This window comes from Macaca fascicularis, chromosome 16, assembly GCF_037993035.2.
Source record: "Macaca fascicularis isolate 582-1 chromosome 16, T2T-MFA8v1.1".
In the NCBI taxonomy this organism is placed as follows: Eukaryota; Metazoa; Chordata; class Mammalia; order Primates; family Cercopithecidae; genus Macaca; species Macaca fascicularis.
In genome coordinates this window covers 41869817-41889437 of record NC_088390.1, presented here as the reverse complement: position 1 = coordinate 41889437, position 19621 = coordinate 41869817, and the positions used below count along the sequence as shown (strand labels likewise).

The following is a 19621-nucleotide window of genomic DNA, read 5'->3' as shown; positions in this document are numbered from 1 at the left end:
TAATGTAAACACTTATGGTAAATCAGATAGCTGCATAATGTTATAGAATATTTTATGACAGAAAATTCATAAAGTGTTAAGTAAAAATAGGATACAAAACAATATAGTATATGGTATGACTATATATGTATAGAAAAAAAAAAGGCTAGGATAGGCCAGTCATGGTGGCTCACACCTGTAATCCCAGCCCTTTAGGAGACGGAGGTGGGCAGATCACCTGAGGTCAAGAGTTTGAGACCAGCCTGGCCAATGTGGTGAAACCCCGTCTCTACTGAAAAAACAAAAATTAGCTGGTGTGGTGGCACATGCCTATAATCCCGGCTACTCAGGAGGCTGAAGCAGGAGAATGACGTGATCCCAGGAGGTGGAGGTTGCAGTGAGCCAAGATCTCGCCACTGCACTCCAGCCTGGGTAACAAAACCAGACTCGTCTCAAAAAAAAAAAAAAAAGCTTGGATATTCAGCACAATGTTAAAAGTGGTTATTGCGGAATAGTGAGAGTTTTACTTTTCTTCCTAATATTTTTCTGTACTTTTCAAATACAATGAACATGTATTTATTTATATGATTGGGATGTGCCTTTTAAATCATATTGTTGAAAAATATGATACAGAAAAATGCTTTGAAATGATAAGAATAAAAGAAAGATACAAAACTCTAAATCCAGAGGCGTATATATACCTATTAGTGGTTCTCTCTGGGTGCTGATTACAAATGTTATCTTCTTTATATTTGTTTTATTTTCCAATCCTTTCTCTGAAAAATGCATATATTTTAAGGAAAAATGAACCAATGCTATTTTCGAAATACAGCATCAATCCAAAAGCTTTTCCAACCTCATTCTCTTCCACTTTTAGGTGAAAGTATTGACCAATCTCCCTTCTTTTCACCTTTTGGGACCATCACGGGCTCATAATCTAATGGGAGATCACTCAAGAAACTGTTGAAATGATCCAGCCACATGATGATGGTGGTTTAAACAAATAACTGTTGATATTTATTGAGTATGATTTTATGTCGGTTACTCTGCTAAGTACATTTTTACATCCTCACCACCTACCTGATAACCAGGCAGGTACCATTACTTCCTCTATTTTAAGAGATACAGAGAAGTTAAAAGGTAGAATTAAGATGGCCGGGCATGGTGGCTCACGCCTGTAATTCCAACACTTTGGGAGGCCAAGGCGGGCGGATCACGAGGTCAGGAAATCGAGACCATGCTGGCTAACACGGTGAAACCCCATCTCTACTAAAAATACAAAAAAGTTAGCCAGGTGTGGTGGCAGGCAACTGTAGTCCCAGCTACTGGGGAGGCTGAGGCAGGAGAATGGCGTGAACCTGCCAGACGAAGCTTGCAGTGAGCTGAGATCGTACCACTGCACTCCAGCCTGGATGACAGAGCAAGACCCTGTCACACACACACACACACACACACACACACACAAGGTAGAATTAAGATTTGAACCCAGGAAGTCTGACACTAGGACTGATAAGGCTTATGTTTTAGGTTTGGGCAAGGGATGAATGGTGGTACTCATCACTGAAAATAGGAAAATATAAGAGATGGCAGAAGTTTGGGGAATGAGAGGGAGGTGATGAGTTCATTTTATATGTTAGGTTAGAGTGAAGATCTCTATCCAAGAGGTGCTTAATTATATGTGTCTGAAGATAAGGAATGATCTGGAGTTAAATTTGTGAACTGTGAGCATACAGATGATAATTCAATCTGTAGGCATGAACAGTATTCATGAAGAATGTGGAGAGCTTGGGGAAGAAACAGATAAACCCAAAAATGCAAAGAGAACTGAGAAGGAGCAGTCAGAGAGGTAGGAGGAAAAGCAGAATAGTATATTTTAGGATGTTTTCGGAGTTTCATGAAAGTAGGGACTATATCAATCTGTTCACTCTTACCCATGTGAGGCCTAGCCCCATCACACACACACACAAATTAATATATGTTGAATAAATGCATAAATAAGTGATCAACAATATTAGTTGCTATAGACAGGAGAAGGAAGGGGTAAAAAGTGTCTACAGGATTTAGCAACATGGAGGTATTTGATGTTATTGCTGAGAAATCAGTAGAGATACGAAGGCAAAAGTCATACTGCAGATGTTTGAGGATGGATTAGAAGTGAGGAAATAAAAACAGGAATTGCAGATAACTCCTAAGAAAGTATGACCAAAGAAAGAAGAGATGGTATCTGAGGAAAAGAGCGGCAAGGATTTTTTCTTTCTTGAGGCAGGGTGTTGCACTGTTGCCCAAGCTGGAGTGCAGTGGTACCATTACAACTCACTGCAGCCTCGACCTCCCAGGCTCAAGCAGTCCTCTCACCTAGCCTCCCAAGTAGCTGCGACTACAGGCGTGCGTCACTACGCCTAGCTAATTTTTTTTTTTCTTTTTTGTAGAGGGGTGGGGAGGTCCTGCCATGTTGCCCAGGCTGGTCTGGAACTCCTGGGCTCAAGTGATCCTCCTGCCTTGGCCTCCCCAAATGCTGGGATTATAGGTGTGAGCCACCAAACTCAGCCAATTTTTTAAAGTTTAGTTCTATACTCGTATATTTTCTCTACACTAACACTCTAGCATACCATGGGTTTAATTATGTTTCTTACATATATGGCTCCAAAATCTCTATCTCTAGCCTAGACCTATTCCCCAAATTTCATCACCAAATCGATAACTATACTGCTGGGTAATTCTGTATTTATGGCCCACCAAAGTTAAATCATAAGGAGATGGAGGAGGTTAGAAAAACCTGGTTACAGAGTTGGACACAGCGGTTTAGACCTATGATCCCAGCACTTCGGTAGGTTGAGGTGGGAGGATCACTTGAGCCCAAGAGTTTGAGGCTGTAGTGAGCCATGATCATGCCACTGCACTCCAGCCTGGGTGACAGAGTGAAACCATCTCTAAAAAAAGAAAGAGAAAGAGAGACAGGGGGAGACAGGGGGAGAAAGAGAGCGGGGGCGGGGAGAGAGAGAGAGAGAGAGAAACCTGGTTCAAGGTACAACTCCTAGCAGATAGACATAGATTTCGTAAAGATGTCATTAGAAAAATCTTTAAGAGGCTGGCCATGGTGGCTCATGCCTGTGATCACAGCACTTTGGGAGGCCAAGGCAGGTAGATCACCTGAGGTCAGGACTTTGAACCCAGTCTGGCCAACATGGTGAAAACTTGACTCTACTAAAAATACAAAAATGAGCCAGGCATGGTGACACATGCCTGTAGTCTCAGGTACTAGGGAGGCTGAGGCAGGAGAATCACTTGAACCTGAGAGGAGGAGGTTGCAGTGAGCTGAGATTGTGCCGCTACACTCCAGCCTGGGCGATAAAGCGAGACTCCATCTCGGGGAAAAAAAAAAAAAAAAAAAGAAAAAGAAAAAGAAAAAAGAAAACTTTTTAAGAGCTTTGATTCATACCTCTCTGCTGTTCAAAAACTTTCAACTTCTCATTGCCTAACATGTTTGAAAGCTATTCTTCCACCAGTTTCCTCCATCTGTGTGCTCCTTTCTTTGCTTTTCTCATCAATAAAATGGAGGAAGATAGTAACCATAATATTGAACAATGAAATAAATTACATGTAAGGCACTTAGAACTATGGCTGGCACATAGCATGGACTATGGAACTATTTCCTATAATTGTGACTATTTTAATAAATTGCACTGAGCTGCACAAACCAGAAATCTAGGGGTCATTCCTGATTTCCCTTTCCTTCAACTGCCACATCCAATCCATCTCCAGTTGTCAATTCTACCTTTAAAACCTCAAAGCCGTGGCTGGGCACTGTGGCTCACGCCTGTAATCCCAGCACTTTGGAGGCCGAGGCGGATGGATCACAAGGTCAGGAGTTCGTAACCTGCCTGGCCAAGATGGTGAAACCCCATCTCTACTAAAATTAGCTGGGCATTGTGGCAGGTGCCTGTAATCTCAGCTACTGGGGAGGCTGAGGTACAGAATTGCTTGAACCCGGAAGGCGGAGGTTGCAGTGACCTGAGGTTGCGCCACTGCACTCCAGCCTGGGCAACACAGCAAGACTCTGTCTCAAAACAAAACAAAACAAAACAAAAACAAACAAACAAAAAACAAGTAACAAAAAAATCTCAAAGCCATCCAACTCCCTCTATTCAATCTCATGAATCCAAGCCACCATCACCTTTTGCCTGGACTATTAGAAGCCTATAAGTCTTCTCTCTACCATTGTCCACATAGTGGCCAGGTTGTTTAACTTTTTTGGATGTATAACATACATTTAAAAACGTGCATATCTAGCCTGATGCGGTGGCTCACACCCACAATCCCAGCACTTTGGAAGGCAGAGGCAGGGGGATCACTTGAGGCCAGGAGTTTGAGACCAGCCTGGCCAACATGGCAAAACCCTGTCTCTACTAAAAATACAAAATTTAGCTGGGCTTGATGGCACAGGCATGTAGTCCCAGCTACTCGGGGGGTGTGAGGTGGGAGAATCACTTGAACCCGCGAGGCGGAGGTTGCGTGAGCCGAGATTGCACCACTGCACTCCAGCCTCGGCTACAAAGGGAGACTCTATCTCAAGAAAACACAACAAAAACAAAAATGTGCATATATCATAAATGTAAAGCTTGATGTAAATATTGCACACCCACAAAACCATCAGAGACATCTTTAAAAAATATAAACCTGGCCAGGCGCAGCGGCTCACATCTGTAATCCCAGCACTTTGGGAGGCCAAGGCGGGTGGATCACAAGGCCAGGAGTTCGAGACCAGCCTGGCCAACATGATGAAACCCCGTCTCTACTGAAAATACAAAAATTGTAAACCCGGGAGGCGGAGCTTGCAGTGAGCCGAGATCCGGCCACTGCACTCCAGCCTGGGCGACAGAGCGAGACTCCGTCTCAACAACAACAAAAAAACAAAAACAAAAACAAAAAAAACAAAAATTAGCTGGGCGTGGTGGTAGGTGCCTGTAATCCCAGCTACTTGGGAGGCTGAGGCAGGAGAATCGCTTGAACCCGGGAGGCGGAGGCTGCAGTGAGCCATCACACCATCGCATTCCAGCCTGGGCAACAAGAGCAAAACTCCGTTTCAAAAAAAAAAAAAAAAAAAATATATATATATATATATGTATATATGTATATATACACACACACACTATACACACACCTGATCTCATCTCTGGTGTGTGAATCCTTGATTGGCTTGCTTCCCATTGCACTTGGACTAAAATCCAGGGTCGTTCCCATGGCCTGTGAGTCCCTGCATGGTTTGACCTGTCTACCTCTCTAACATCATTTTATGCCTTTCAGTCACTGCTCATTTCCTCATCATTTCACATTTCACTAGCTATAATAGCCCTCAAACACACCAAGCTCTTTCCCACCTTAAGGTCTTCACAATATTGTTCCTTCTGCCTAATATTCTTTTCCCCAACTCTTCATATGGCCGGCTCCTCATAATTTAGGTTTGTTATGTCCTCAGAAGGACATTCCGATCATCCAGTCTAAAAGAGTTGGGCCTCCCAGACCTCTTATTTGACTTGCAATTTTTTTTTTTTTTGATACAGAGTCTTGCTCTGTTCCCCAGGCTGGAGTGCAGTGGTGTGATCTCAGGTCACTGCAACCTCCGCCTCCTGGGTTCAAGCGATTCTCCTGCCTCAGCCTCGAGTAGCTGGAATAACAAGCATCCGCCACCACTGCACCACTACTCCAAGCTAATTTTTGTATTTTTAGAGATGGTTTCGCCATGTTGGCTAGGCTGGTCTCAAACTCCTGACTTCAAATGATCCACCTGTCTCAGCCTCCCAAAGTGCTGGGATTACAGGTACGAGTCACTGTACCTGGCCCTACCTTTCCTTTTTCTTTTTTCTTTTCTTTTTTTTGGAGACAGAGTCTCGTTCTGTCACCCAGGCTGAAGTGCAATGGCGCAATCTCGGCTCACCACAACCTCCGCTTTCTGGGTTCAAGATTCTCCTGCCTCAGCCTCCCGCGTAGCTGGGATTACAGGCATGTGCCACCACGCCCGGCTAATTTTTTGTATTTCTAGTAGAGACGGGGTTTCTCCATGTTGGTGAGGCTGGTCACGAATTCGACCTCAGGTGATCCACCTGCCTCGGCCTCCCAAAGTGCTGGGATTATAGGCGTGAGCCACCGTGCCCGGTCTCCTTTTTCTTATGCCATTCATTTAGTTAACTTCTGGAGTACTTCCATGGGACTATCAATCAAGACATCTTGCCTTCCCCTGGCTAAGAGTAAAAGAGAGGGTGGAGAGGGAACTTGAACCGAGAGGTCAGTCGAAATTTGTATCATGAGCACAGACACAAACAGAAATTAGTGGAATCTCGTTCATTGCCAACAATGTTGCCTGGATAAGTACTTCTAATTCCTGTTAGGCAGTCCCAATAGTATTGTTACTTTCTTATTCTTTAGGGCTGGCTTTACCTATTTTTGTGAGGTATTCCATACACTTCTATAAATTCCGTTTTAGTTTAAATTAGCCTGTTTGTTTCTTTTGCTTGTAACCAAAGATCCCTAAGTGATAAAAATGTTTAATTTCCTGCTTTAGTTGATGCTACTTCTCAACTTTGTATTTTTGCTATTCACTTAAGAAAAGCTTGCACATAACAGTTACTATTAAACAAGCACCTAATATGTATCCAGGTGCTTTATATCGATAAACTATGTCCAGTCTTAAAACTCTGCAAGGTAAAAATCATGTATCAATATGATGGATTTTGGTAGAGTAAAAAACACTTTTTATAACTATAATTAAGGACAATTTGCAAGACTTTCTCTCCTATTGGAATAACTAAATCCAAACCTTGTTTTTGAGGGTTCTCATTATGCAAACCAATTATTTTTATAACATAAAGGCCTCTAGGGCAGTAAACAATACTTTCTATTCCCAGTTATTTAGCCCAGAGGTGGCACTTCCCAGAGGAAGGGAGGAGAGGTGGAACTCTCATAAGCCTGTGTCAGCCAACTCCAGCGAGACAAAGCTGTACATAATGTAAAAGTACTTTACAAACCTTAAGGTAAATCACATTCGTTTTGGCATAAAAACGGCATGAAGGGAACCTTTCTGTCAAGTGTTCCCAGTGCATGCTAGTTACAATTCATAAAGCTCCCTGTTTTAGCACTGTATTCACATCGCTGGTGGTGACATATCCAACTGTGTTCAAGGACGGAGACCATTTTCTTCCAGTATAGCAAGAGCATGGAGTTATGCTTGAATATAGCCAAAACCTGGAAGACGTTAAACTACCAGCTTGGATGAAAATTAACCGTCTCAAGTACTGAGGAACAAGCATGAACCTTTCTCAATCCAATCATCCTTCCTTATAATTGGCGGCAACAAATCTAAGGCTCCTATCTCCTGCTTTGTCGCTTTAAATCCTTTCTGGAAGGCGAAGACATATAAATTAACCACCATCCCTGCCGCGCGTGTACAGCAAGGTCCTTTCCACCTCCAGATTCCCTTCCTCCCTCCGCCCCTAGCTCCATCGCCTGCAGGAGGAACACAGGGCTCAGCAACTGGCCCGAGCTCTGGCTCCCGGCGCCAGACGTCTGCGCGGTGCCCCAAACAGCTTGTCAAAAGGACCTCGCAGAGAGAGGTTCAGAGCTGTAGCTTTCAAACAGCTAGGCTACCATGCAGACCCAGCTACGAAAACTAAAGCAAACCAGCTGAATATTCATAGCCAAAACCAGACCGCAAGACCCCTCTTCTATTTCAGCGGGGCGGGAGCGGAAGTTCGGGTGGGTCATAGTTCTCTAGTTCCGGTTTCCGGGCCGCATTCGGGACTAGAGTGCCTCTCTTCCGCCAGGCGTCCCTGAGGTCTCGGTGGTTTCTATTTCCGGGTGCGGCTTCTGTCATAAAGCGGAGACCTCCCTTCAAACGTGGCGTCGTGGGTTCTTTGCGCCTCGCGTGGGGTCAGCGAGCAAGGACGGGCGCGGGCGGCGATACTCAAAGCCAACAGCTGGAGCTAGCCTTCATGTCCCGGGCTTACAGTGACACGACTGAATCCTTAAGAGTCGGCTGGCTTTTGAGCTCTCACGATTGGAGAGGAGGGGGTTTTCTGGTTCGCAGCTCGACAGGATCGCGTCCCCCACAGTCACGCTCTGCCCTGAGGTGCAGCATTTGACAAGTTACCCCCTCGCACATACCACTTCCACCCAGATCCGAGTTAACTTTGTTATTAACCTTCTTGAGACTCCCTTCCGCCTCCAGAACAGGTCTTTTTTCCCCAGTTCATTTTTGCCCTTAAGATTGAGTTTCGAGTTTCAGATATTATGCAAAGAGTTTACCTTTAAGACTGAGCACGCATCTGATACCCTTCCTCCCGAAAAAGTTCATGCTCACGAGAGAGTTTGTGGGAAAAGTGAAAGCCAGTACACACAGGAAGCTATGGCTGAGCACGGGGCTCACATCACAACTGCTTCTGTAGCTGATGACCAGCCATCCATCTTTGAGGTGGTAGCACAGGACAGTTTAATGACAGCAGTGAGACCCGCTCTTCAGCATGTGGTCAAGGTAAGGTATTAATTATTGGAAAGGTTTTAGGGACAACTGGGTAAAAACCAACGAATAATTTGTGCTTATTTGGTAGCCTAGCGTTTGAAATAGCCAATTTGCAAATAACTCGTATCCCATGACTTAAGAGTTATTGAGTCTGTGTTATGTGTAGAGACCTGTAGTGAATACCCAGCATTTCAGGGTCCAAAAGTGACTTAAGACAAAATGTGTAGACTTTAGAGGAAAAGGGGGAATGTAAATAGAAGGTGTAGAACTTGTGTAATGGAATGAATTTTACTTACTGCTTTATTTTGCTTTAGGTTCTTGCAGAATCAAATCCCACCCACTATGGCTTCTTGTGGAGGTGGTTTGATGAAATCTTTACTCTGCTAGATCTTCTGGTCCAGCAGCATTACCTGTCTAGAACCAGTGCCTCATTTTCTGAAAACTTTTATGGCTTAAAGAGAATTGTAATGGGGGACACTCACAAGTCTCAGAGACTGGCTAGCGCTGGTCTCCCAAAGAAGCAGCTTTGGAAATCAATTATGGTCCTGGTTCTTCTTCCCTATCTGAAAGTGAAGCTGGAGAAGCTGGTTTCTAGCCTGAGAGAAGAGGATGAATATTCTATTCATCCCCCTTCTTCCCGCTGGAAACGATTTTACAGAGCCTTCCTGGCAGCCTACCCATTTGTGAATATGGCCTGGGAAGGATGGTTTCTTGTACAACAACTTCGATACATCCTAGGAAAAGCTCAGCATCACTCACCACTGCTGAGGCTGGCTGGAGTTCGGCTAGGTCGACTGACAGTTCAGGATATACAAGCTCTGGAGCACAAACCAGCTAAGGCCAGCATGATGCAGCAGCCAGCCAGGAGGTAAGGCCTTAACATTTCCAAAAGATCTTTAGTTAGTAAATTCTAAAATCTTATCCCAGTTTTGTGAAATTCACCTGTTAACTTTGTGGTATTGCATAAAGTCACAGAAAAGCTATTCCTTGTGTCCATAAAATAAGGACTGTCATCCTGGTAACCTTTATCATACTAGGTATACTTTAGTGCATACTTGCTATGTCCCAGGTTCTGTGCTAGGTGCTTTCTTTACATACATTATCTTAATCCTCAACACAACCCAATGAAGTAAATGTATTAGCTCACAGTTGAAGAAACTAAACCCAAGCAGTTAAGTACCTTGCCAAGGTCATGTAGCTACATAGCTAGAAGGTGGCAGAGCTGGGATTCAAGCCAAATCAATACAATTCTAAAGACTGTGCTCTGTGAGCCACTGCACCCAGCCTAAGACTGTGCTCTTAATCATATTGTTGTTGTGCTCCTTCTAGTTCATATTTATGTTCTCCTACAAGTTCAAATATATACATTCCTCAATACTGCTAAGTTTTTTGTTAAGTGAATTTTTTTTTTCTGGATCACTATCTCCCACTAAAAAAAGGGAGATTTATATAATCGAATTCTCTACTGATTTCTCTTTCAAAACACAAAACCAAACCCTAATCATTTGTTACTAAAAACAAAGCTTAGCTCCTATGCCCCTAAAATACTGTAAGTTAGAAAGAATAATTTAGAATAGATCCTTAAGGAGATAGTCTACCAACCATTCAGTCCCAGTGATTCTGATGAAAAATGTAAGAACTGCATTTATGTTAGTCACTTTGTAATTATACCTAAATAAAGTTTCTCTCTTTGCCTCCTTGTTCTTTTCTCCCAACAGTGTTAGTGAGAAGATAAAGTCAGCTCTGAAGAAAGCTGTGGGGGGTGTTGCCTTATCCCTGTCTACTGGCCTTTCTGTGGGTGTATTCTTCTTGCAGTTCCTTGACTGGTGGTACTCATCTGAAAATCAAGAAACCATCAAGTCATTGACTGCCCTGCCTACTCCACCACCACCTGTACACCTAGACTATAACTCTGATTCTCCCCTCTTACCCAAAATGAAGACTGTGTGCCCACTGTGTCGTAAAACCCGGGTGAATGATACTGTTCTTGCCACCTCTGGCTATGTGTTTTGTTACCGCTGTGTGTTTCATTATGTGAGGAGTCACCAAGCTTGTCCCATCACAGGTTATCCAACAGAAGTACAACATCTGATTAAACTCTACTCCCCCGAGAACTGAAAAGGAATTGTGTCTTATCCTCACAACAAAAGTATTGCGCTATAATGCCACAGAGCTGGTTTCAGTATGGTACTGAGTTGACACTTCTCAGCCTCAATTCATAACTATATGAACTTTAAATGACTATATGGATTTCTTTAAAAGGATATGCCCATTTGATCCTAACCTTTTAGCCTGCTCTCCAGAACCCTACTTACAGTTGACCAAACTGCTTAAAGTAGAAGAATCAGGACTGGCAGGGGATATGAGGGCCAGTGTAGAGATTAAACAGAATAATGAGTACACAAGTTTTTGTCTATCCCTTTCCTTAAAATATAAGAAGTACAGAAGCTCTTGGGAAAAATAGACTACATAAAAAATAAAGTGAACAGTGAGTTATTAGCAAGCCTTTTTAGAAAAGAAAGCATTTACTTGCCTGTCTGTAAGGTGGAAATTTCATCAGTTTGTAAATGATAAGAAATGTAGACCTGCTCTTGATAGAAATGCTTAGAAACACTTTAGGGGGGGAAAAAAGCTCCTTCCATATACTGTGACCCATTTGTTAAGTGACATCTATAGTTTATCAGCTTTTAAGGATAAAAAAGGACATCTTAAAAGTTGGATATTTAGGATATTTAAGGATATTCCTGTATGAGCTCTCCATATCTTTCTTGAGAAACTGGTTAAAAAAGGAATAGGGGTTGAGTGTTACAAAGAGACTAGTCTGAAGATTCCTGTATAAAAGCAAAGCTAACAAGCAATGAAGATGTGAAGCAAAATACTAATCTAATTGTGTAAAGAAAGGATATTTTAATAAGTTCTTTCTGCTTGCTGCTAAGAGTTTGCTAAACTGTCATGAATTATTCTGGTTATTACTAAAGTTTCTATGAAACACTTAAGTAGATTTTAAGAATAAATGTTTCTGGAAAAGAACTTCCATGTTGTTATGATTTTGTAGAAATGTAAAGATTACTTGAGGTGTTTAAAATAATTTTTCATTCAGACTACTGTTGATTTTTTGAGGTGTTTTTATATTGACGTTTTGCCAATTCAGTTGTTGGAACAAAAATCCTCTGCTCCAACAATAAGAATTCAGCCTCATGCGAAATACCTTGCATCAACTTAAGAAACACTTAAGTTGCCTATGTAGAAGCATTTATGCCATTGGATTGGCAGGCTGGTGAAAACATGGTTTAAAAAAAAAATCATCACTAGAAGAGGAAGGATGAAAATGATTTTTGAGAGCCTCTGCTGACATAGGTGTTTTCCAATACTTTAACTCATTTTACCAATTCAAAGCACATTCTCTGATAGCACAGAGGTGATAAAGCTAAAACTTTAAATAGAATATCCCATGGATTTTAACATTAAGGCATTTATGATATTAGCTGAGACAATAAAAAAAATGTAAACTTTTTTTTTTTTTTTTTTTTGAGACAGAGTCTCGCTCTGTCGCCCAGGCTGGAGTGCTGTGGCCGGATCTCAGCTCACTGCAAGCTCCGCCTCGCGGGTTCCCACCATTCTCCTGCCTCAGCCTCCCGAGTAGCTGGGACTACAGGCGCCCGCCACCTCGCCCGGCTAGTTTTTTGTATTTTTTAGTAGAGACGGGGTTTCACCGTGTTAGCCAGGATGGTCTTGATCTCCTGACCTCCTGATCCGCCCGTCTCGGCCTCCCAAAGTGCTGGGATTACAGGCTTGAGCCACCGCGCCCGGCCAAAAAATGTAAACTTTTATATGCCATAAGAAAAGTGTAATGGATTTTAAAATTCTCTTTAAACCTCAAAATTTTTACTAAAGCAAATATCATGGTTAAGTAAACATTTTTTATTTTTTATTTTTTTACTGAGACAGAGTCTCACTCTGTTGCCACGGCTTGAGTGCAGTGGCGTGATCTCAGCTCACTGCAACCTTCACCTCCTGGTTTCAAACAATTCTCTCACCACAGTCTCCCAAGTAGCTGTGATTACAGGTGTGCGCCACCACACCCGGATGATTTTTGTATTTTTAGTAGAGGCAGGGTTTTGCCATGTTGGCCCGGCTGGTGTTGAACTCCTGACCTCAAGTGATCTGCCCGCCTTGGCCTCCCAAAGTGCTGGGATTACAGGCATGAGCCACCGTGCCCAGCCAATTAAATGTTTTAAATACAGTAATAAGTGAATAATAGAATTGAGCCAGATTCAAGATTGAAATGATGTAGTCCTCCGTGAAGAATTCAAAGCAAGATTTTTCATCTCAACCTAAGAAGGAAAACATGAGTATCAGTAATTCAAACGAACATAAAAGAAACACCTTAAACATGATAAAACCAGTGTCCAAACAGGATATAACACACCTGTGTGGAAAAACCACAACCAGAATCAGCTCAGAGAGAAGATTAAGAGATCATACCCTGGTCAAAGCCAACACTGAAGCAATGGCAATACCAGGTCAGACTACTTCACTCATCATTGCATCGCTGCATTTCATCTTGTATTACCTAAGAGCAACCCACTGCCCTAGTTTCACATCCAAGAAAACACAGGCTTACCTATGAGAAAAATAAAGCCTTCTATTCAGGTAAGTTTCAACCATGGGTTTCTAATTAATATTTCTTTTCTTTTTTTTTTTTTTAAAAGACAGGGTCTTACTCTGTCACCCAGGCTGGAGTGCAACGGCCTGATCATGGCTCATTGCAGTCTCAACCTCCCCAGGCTCAGGTGATCATCCCACCTTAGCCTCCCAAGTAGCTGGGCCTACAGTCACAGGCCACCACACGTGGCTAATTTTTGTACTTTTTGTAGAGACAGGGTTTTACCATGTTGGCCAGGCTGTTCTCAAACTCCTGGACTCAAGCAATCCACCCTCTTCAGCCTCCCAAAGTGCTTGGATTACAGGCGTGAGCCACCATGCCTGACTTGTTTTCAATTAATATTTATTTTGAGACAAGGTTTCACTCTGTCAACCAGGCTGGAGTGCAGTGGTGTGATCATGGCTCACTGTAGTCTCAAACTCCTGGGCTCAGGCGATCCTCCCAGGTGGCTAGGATTACAGGTGCACGTCACCACCCCTGGCAAAGTCTTTTTCAATTTTTTGTAGAGACAGGGTCTTGGTATGTTTCCCAGGCTGTTTTCAAACTCCTGGCTTCAAGTGATCCTCCCACCTTGGCCTCCCAAAACCCTGGGATCACAGGCTTGAGCCTATAAGCCTACCCTTAGCCTAGTTCAAAAGCAAAAGCTTTAGAAAATATATTTTCTTTTCTTTTTTTAAAATTTATGTCCTTTTTGTAGAGACAGGGTCTTGCCCTGTCACCTAACCTGGAGTGCAGTGGCATGATCATGGCTCACTGTGGCCTCAAACTGCTTGGGCTCAAGCTATCCTCCCACCCCAGCCTTCTGAGTAGCTGACATCTTAGGTGAGCACCACCACACCCAGGTAATTAAAAAAAAAAATGTTTGTAGAGACAGGGTCTTGCTATATTGCCCAGGCTGGTCTCAAACTGCTGGGCTTAAGTGATCCTCCCTCTTTGGCCTTCCAAAATGCTAGATTACAGGTGTAAGCCACTGTACCTGGCCTAGAAAAGATTTTTTTTTTTTTTTTTTGAGACGGAGTCTCACTGTTTCCCAGGCTGGAGTGCAGTGGCACAATCTTGGCTCACTGCAGCCTCTGCCTCCTGGGCTCAAGCAATTCTCCTGCCTCAGCCTCCCGAATAGCAGGGACTACAGGCATGTGCCACTACGCCCAGCTAATTTTTGTATTTTTAGTAGAGACAGGGTTTCACCATGTTGGCCAGGCTGGTCTTGAACTCCTGACCTCAAGTGATCTGCCAGCCTTGGCCTCCCAAAGTGCTGGAATTACAGGCATGAGCCACTACACCCAGCCTAGAAAAGATTTTCTACTAAATTTCTTTATAAATTCCAGTTCATTTAATATGCAATTTGATTTATAATTCTTCTGCCAACAAAGATTAAAATTACAGTCATAAAAGTTTTTAAACCAGAATCTTCTTTTTTTTTGTTTTTCCTGAGACAGAGTCTCACTCTGTCGCCCAGACTGAAGTGCAATGGCCCGATCTCGGCTCACTGCAAGCTCCACCTCCCGGGTTCACGCCATTCTCCTGCCTCAGCCTCCTGAGTAGCTGGGACTACTGGCACCCACCATCATGCCCGGCTAATTTTTTTTGTAATTTTAGTGGAGACGGGGTTTCACTGTGTTAGCCAGGATGGTCTCGATCTCCTGACCTCGTGATCCGCCCGCCTCGACCTCCCAAAGTGCTGGGATTACAGGCGTGAGCCACCGCGCCCGGCTAAACCAGAATCTTCTATCTGAGGAGTCGAAGAACCCAGAGAGGCTATGATTTGCCAAAGATCCATAGGAGATTAACTGCAGAGCTAGAAAGAGAACTTGAGGTATGATTACCAGATTTATAGTTTTTCAGTAACAACTAAATAAAAGGTTCAATTTCATTTCTCTTTAGGGTCCTACCTTTAGATTTACTAATGAGGAAGGACATGGAAGATAAAGAAAGCAAGGTGAAGCATGGGTAATTCACAATCTGAAAAATCAATTTGTGAATGGAAAAGCTGACCTCCACTCCACTCCACTCCACTCCCTCACTCTGTCGCCCAGGCTAGAGTGCAGTGGTGCAATCTTGGCTCACTGCAACCTCTGCCTCCTGGGTTCAAGTGATTCTCCTGCCTCAGCCTCCCGAGTAGCTGAGACTGCAGGTGAGCACCACCATGCCTAGCTAATTTTTGTATTTTTTAAGTAGAGATGGGCTTTCACCCTATTGGCCAGGCTGGTCTTGAACTCCTGACCTCGTGATCTGCCTGCCTCAGCCTCCCAAAGTGCTGGAATTATGAGCGTGAGCCACCACGCCTGGCCTCTTTATTTTATTTTTTGAGACAGATTCTCACTTTGTCACCCAGGCTGGAATGCAGTGGTGCTATCTCAGCTCACTTTTGCCTCTGCCTCCCGGGTTCAAGCAGTCCTACTTCAGCCTCCCAGGTAGCTGGGATTACAGGCATGCACAACCAGGCCTAACTAATTTTTGTATTTTCAGTAGAAACGGGGTTTTGCCATGTTGGCCAGGCTGGTCTTGAACTCCTCACCTCAAGTGATCTGCCCACCTCAGCATCCCAAAGTGCTGGGATTACAAGCGTGAGCCACCCCACCTGGCCTCTCCAGACTTTCAAAATGATATTGTCAGTATCTAAAAATCTTGGGGCCACCATATACTGCCTTCAGCCGTCTCTCAACATCCATAGACTGATATTCCCTAGTTAAAACTGACAGCTGTTGGTCTGTGTTCACCATTCAGCAACTAAGCTCCATAAAGAGGAAAAACTAGGTTGGGCACAGTGGTTCGCACCTGTAATCCCAGCACTTTGGGAGGCTGAGGCAGGCAGGTCACCTGAGGCCAGGAGTTCCAGACCAGCCTGTTCAATGTGGCGAAACCCCATCTCTATTAAAAATACAAAAATTAGCTGGGCATGGTGGTGGACGCCTGTAATCTCAGCTACTTGGGAGGCTGAGGCACAACAATCACTTGAACCAGGGAGGCAGAGGTTGCACTGAGTCGAGACTGTACCACTGCATTCCAGCCTGGGCGATAGACTGAATCTCTGTCTCAAAAGAGGGAAAGTAACTTACGAAGTGCCTGTTACACAAGGGTTATGCTTGACCTTTTAACTTATCATCTACAGGTGAAATGAGTACACATTAGAAATAAGAGACCGGGCGCGGTGGCTCATGCCTGTAATCCCAGCACTTTGGGAGGCCAAGGCGGGTGAATCACCTGAGGTCAGGAGTTCGAGACCAGCCTGGCCAACATGGTGAAACCTGTCTCTACTAAAAGTACAAAAGTTAGCAGGTGCCTGTAATGCCAGCTACTCAGGAGGCAGGACAATAGCTTGAACCTGGGAGGCGGAGGTTGCAGTGAGCTGAGATTGCACCACTGCACTCCAGCCTGGGCGACAAGAGCGAGACCCTGTCTCAAAAAAAAAAAAAAAAAAAAGAAAGAAATAAGAAAACAGAGGCTGGGAGAGCTTAATAATTTAAATAAATCTGCCAGAAATAATGAAACTTGTGAGCAAAGTCAAGCTCTGAACCAATGAGTGCTTGACTCTAAAACCCACGTTCCTTTTGGCAGACAATACTGCTATCTCAATGGGCCTCCTGCCTCCAGTTTCTCTCCCATCCAATGTACTTTGAATCTTACAAACATACTAACCCTTGTATATGGAGGTATGATTAAGTCATTACTCACTACTCACAAGCATTCAATTGCTCCCCATAGTCTAGGAAATAAAGTCCCACGACTTTGTTTAGCAATCAAGATGTTTCAAAACAGACCCAAATTTATCCTTAAATACACCATAAATAAAGCAAACATGTCTTTTGTTTGTTTGTTTTTCTGAGATAGAGTCTCGCTCTGTCACCCAGGCTGGAGTGCAGTGGTGCAATCTCGGTTCACTGCAACCTCCGCCTCCTGGGTTCAAGCGATTCTCCTGCCTCAGCTTCCAAAGTAGCTGGGATAACAGGCATAAGCCACCATGCCCAACTAATTTTTGTATTTTTAGTAGAGACGGGGTTTTGCCATGTTGGCCAGGCTGGTCTTACCTGACCTCAAGTGATCCACCTGCCTTGGCCTCCCAGGTGCTGGGATTACAGGCATGAGCCACCGCACCTGGCCTTCAAACATATCTTACAGTCTAATCAACCCAGATTTTCCTTAGTCCTCATATTGGCTCTATTTGACCTTATGCCCTCCATCTGCAAAGTCTTTTCCCCTCTGTAGAAATCCTTTCTATACTTCAAAATCCTATCCCTGCAGTTTGCAACCCTCCAAAATGCCATCTTTTGCATGAAGCCTTTTTTCATCAATCCAACAGGAGGTACCTGTCCTCCTTCTGAATTATGAAAGCACGTTAATATCTGTTTTCTGGTACCTATTTCACTTTGTATTTTAAGATCCAGACAGCCAGCCTACCATGTAATTCAAGATCTTTACAAGTCTAATCCCTCCCTATCTGCTCCATCGTCAGCTGGGCAAACCTCCCACGTGCTCCAGCCACATGATGGCAGGTACGCCTTCCTAGTTCCTGGAGTGCCTTCTCCACCCCTTTCGATGGGGAGAAAACCTAAGTATACTTTTTTTTTTTTTTTTTAAGATTTTTAACATTTATTTGGATTCTTAGTTTGTGGGAAAAGAATAAGATAGTCACATCTAGATTGTTACATAGTTCAAGCTTTTTAAGGGGGATATTTAAACATAGAGTATATAACTTTAAAATGCTGTATAGTTACCATAAAATAACAGCAACGAGAAACTAGCACTGTTCTACCTGTCTTCTCCCCACAACCCAGGTGTGGGGAGATTTGCCTTATCACTCAAAAAACGAGTGAAGAGTAATCATCCCAAGTTTAGGTTGAAGGGGGTGAGATGACAGCCAGAGATTAAAAGCTCACATATCCATAAGCAAGGTCCCAGTCAGGCATCTGGAACGGCAAAGGGACGGCTCTGTGCTGGCTGAGTAAAAGGCGCTTTCGTGGAGGGATAAATACCCACCCTAAGTATACTTTTTAAACTTCACTCAAGACCGGGCGCGGTGGCTTTCGCCTGTGATCCCAGCACTTTGGGAGGCCGAGGCGGGTGGATCACGAGGTCAGGAGTTCAAGACCAGCCTGGCCAACATGGTGAAACCCCATCTCTACTAAAGATACAAAAATAAGCCGGGCATGGTGGTGTGCGCCTGTAATCCCAGCTACTTGGAAGGCTGAGGCAGAGAACTGCTTGAACCTGGGAGGCGGAGGTTGCAGTGAGCCGAGATCGCGCCACTGCACTCCAACCTGGGAGACAGAGCGAGACTCCCGTCTCAAAAAAAAAACAAAAAACAAAACAAAAATAAGCTTTACTCAAATATCACTTTCCGTTAAATGTCCCTAATTACTTCAATCACCCCCCCTTCTCTCACAGCACTTTCTTCAACCACAGCGCGCATCACAGGCCAACTACTCACCAGTTCACGTTTTCCGCCCTCACTCCCACTTGCCCAATCACAGAGTTCCTAAAGAACCAGGACTATGTTCTACTGGCCTTTGTAGCCACTGCACTCGGAATGGTGCCTAGTACACAGGAATGAGCGACTGTTCCTACTAAACCCTAAGCTCCTAGATTATAAAAGCATGAACACGTTATAAATCCGACTTACCTCCAACATTTCACGTAGGTAAAGACCATACCTCAAGCACCTCCAAGCCCTCATTCTCCCAGCCTCTACCTCATGGCGCTCTGCACAGCCATCTGCGCACAACCAGTGCTTACACACAGGAGGCCCTCAAAATAATACTAAAAATCTAAGGTCCAAATCTCACGAACTCCCGGGAAGACAGAGTAAGGCCAGAGCCAAGGCTTGAACCAAACACCCAGGCAGGGGTCTGCACCCCGCTTTTTTAACTCGTAAAACTCCTACGACCTGGACTGTCTCAGGAAGCCTGTTCTGGCCTGAGGAGGATGAAGGTAGCCAAGCTCTCCAGATTTCAGTCCCAGGTCAAACATGTTTCCCGCGTCCCTCTCCTCTGCTTCTCCGCCCGGCTCTGGTCTTACAGCCTAGCGTGGCTCTCGCCGAACAACCAATCCCACGGCGGACATCGGGTCACGTGGGCGACCCTGAGGCGTGGCTGGTGCGAGGAGCAGCCAATCGAAGGTCGAGGCGAACGTCAGGGGTGGAGCGAAAGCGATGGCGGACGCATCTTTTTCGTCGTCTCTTTGCGTCGCTATTTCTACCCTGAGAGTTAAGCCAATCGCTTTCCAAGTTCTGAGCAATTCTCTCCCGCCCCCTCCACAATTCTCCGCCCTCGGCAGTCGGGGCCACAGTTAGGCAGAGTGATTTCGCCAGTACCCTATTTCGTAACTGGGAATGAGCATCTGAGGCAGGATTATAGTAGTGTGTGTGTGCCCTGGGATTGCGGGAAGAAATGGTTTTGGGTTTTTTGTTTTGTTTTGTTTTGAGACAGGGTCTCACTCGAGTCGCCCAGGCTGGAGTGCAGTGGCGC

At 44.2% G+C, this 19621-nt stretch overlaps 1 protein-coding gene, 1 long non-coding RNA gene and 1 other non-coding gene across 3 annotated transcripts; 1 reads left to right on the top strand and 2 right to left on the bottom strand.

The window, feature by feature from the left end:
- Positions 1-7844: 7844 nt before the first annotated feature.
- Positions 7845-11521, top strand: PEX12 (peroxisomal biogenesis factor 12). The gene is given in 4 exon segments (XM_045376133.2): positions 7845-8046; positions 8049-8503; positions 8806-9359; positions 10210-11521. Coding segments are annotated over 4 exon segments (1491 nt in total). The 5' UTR covers positions 7845-7964; the 3' UTR covers positions 10610-11521.
- Positions 11522-12391: 870 nt separating this feature from the next.
- LOC123569498 (uncharacterized) lies at positions 12392-19177 on the bottom strand. Its single transcript, XR_006693271.2, has 2 exons — positions 18778-19177; positions 12392-12825 (listed from the first exon to the last, which is right to left on the bottom strand). It is a non-coding gene; the product is annotated as an uncharacterized lncRNA (long non-coding RNA).
- On the bottom strand, positions 12947-13041 carry LOC123569619 (Z30 small nucleolar RNA). The gene has a single exon (XR_006693434.2). It is a non-coding gene; the product is annotated as a Z30 small nucleolar RNA (small nucleolar RNA).
- Positions 19178-19621: the final 444 nt, after the last annotated feature.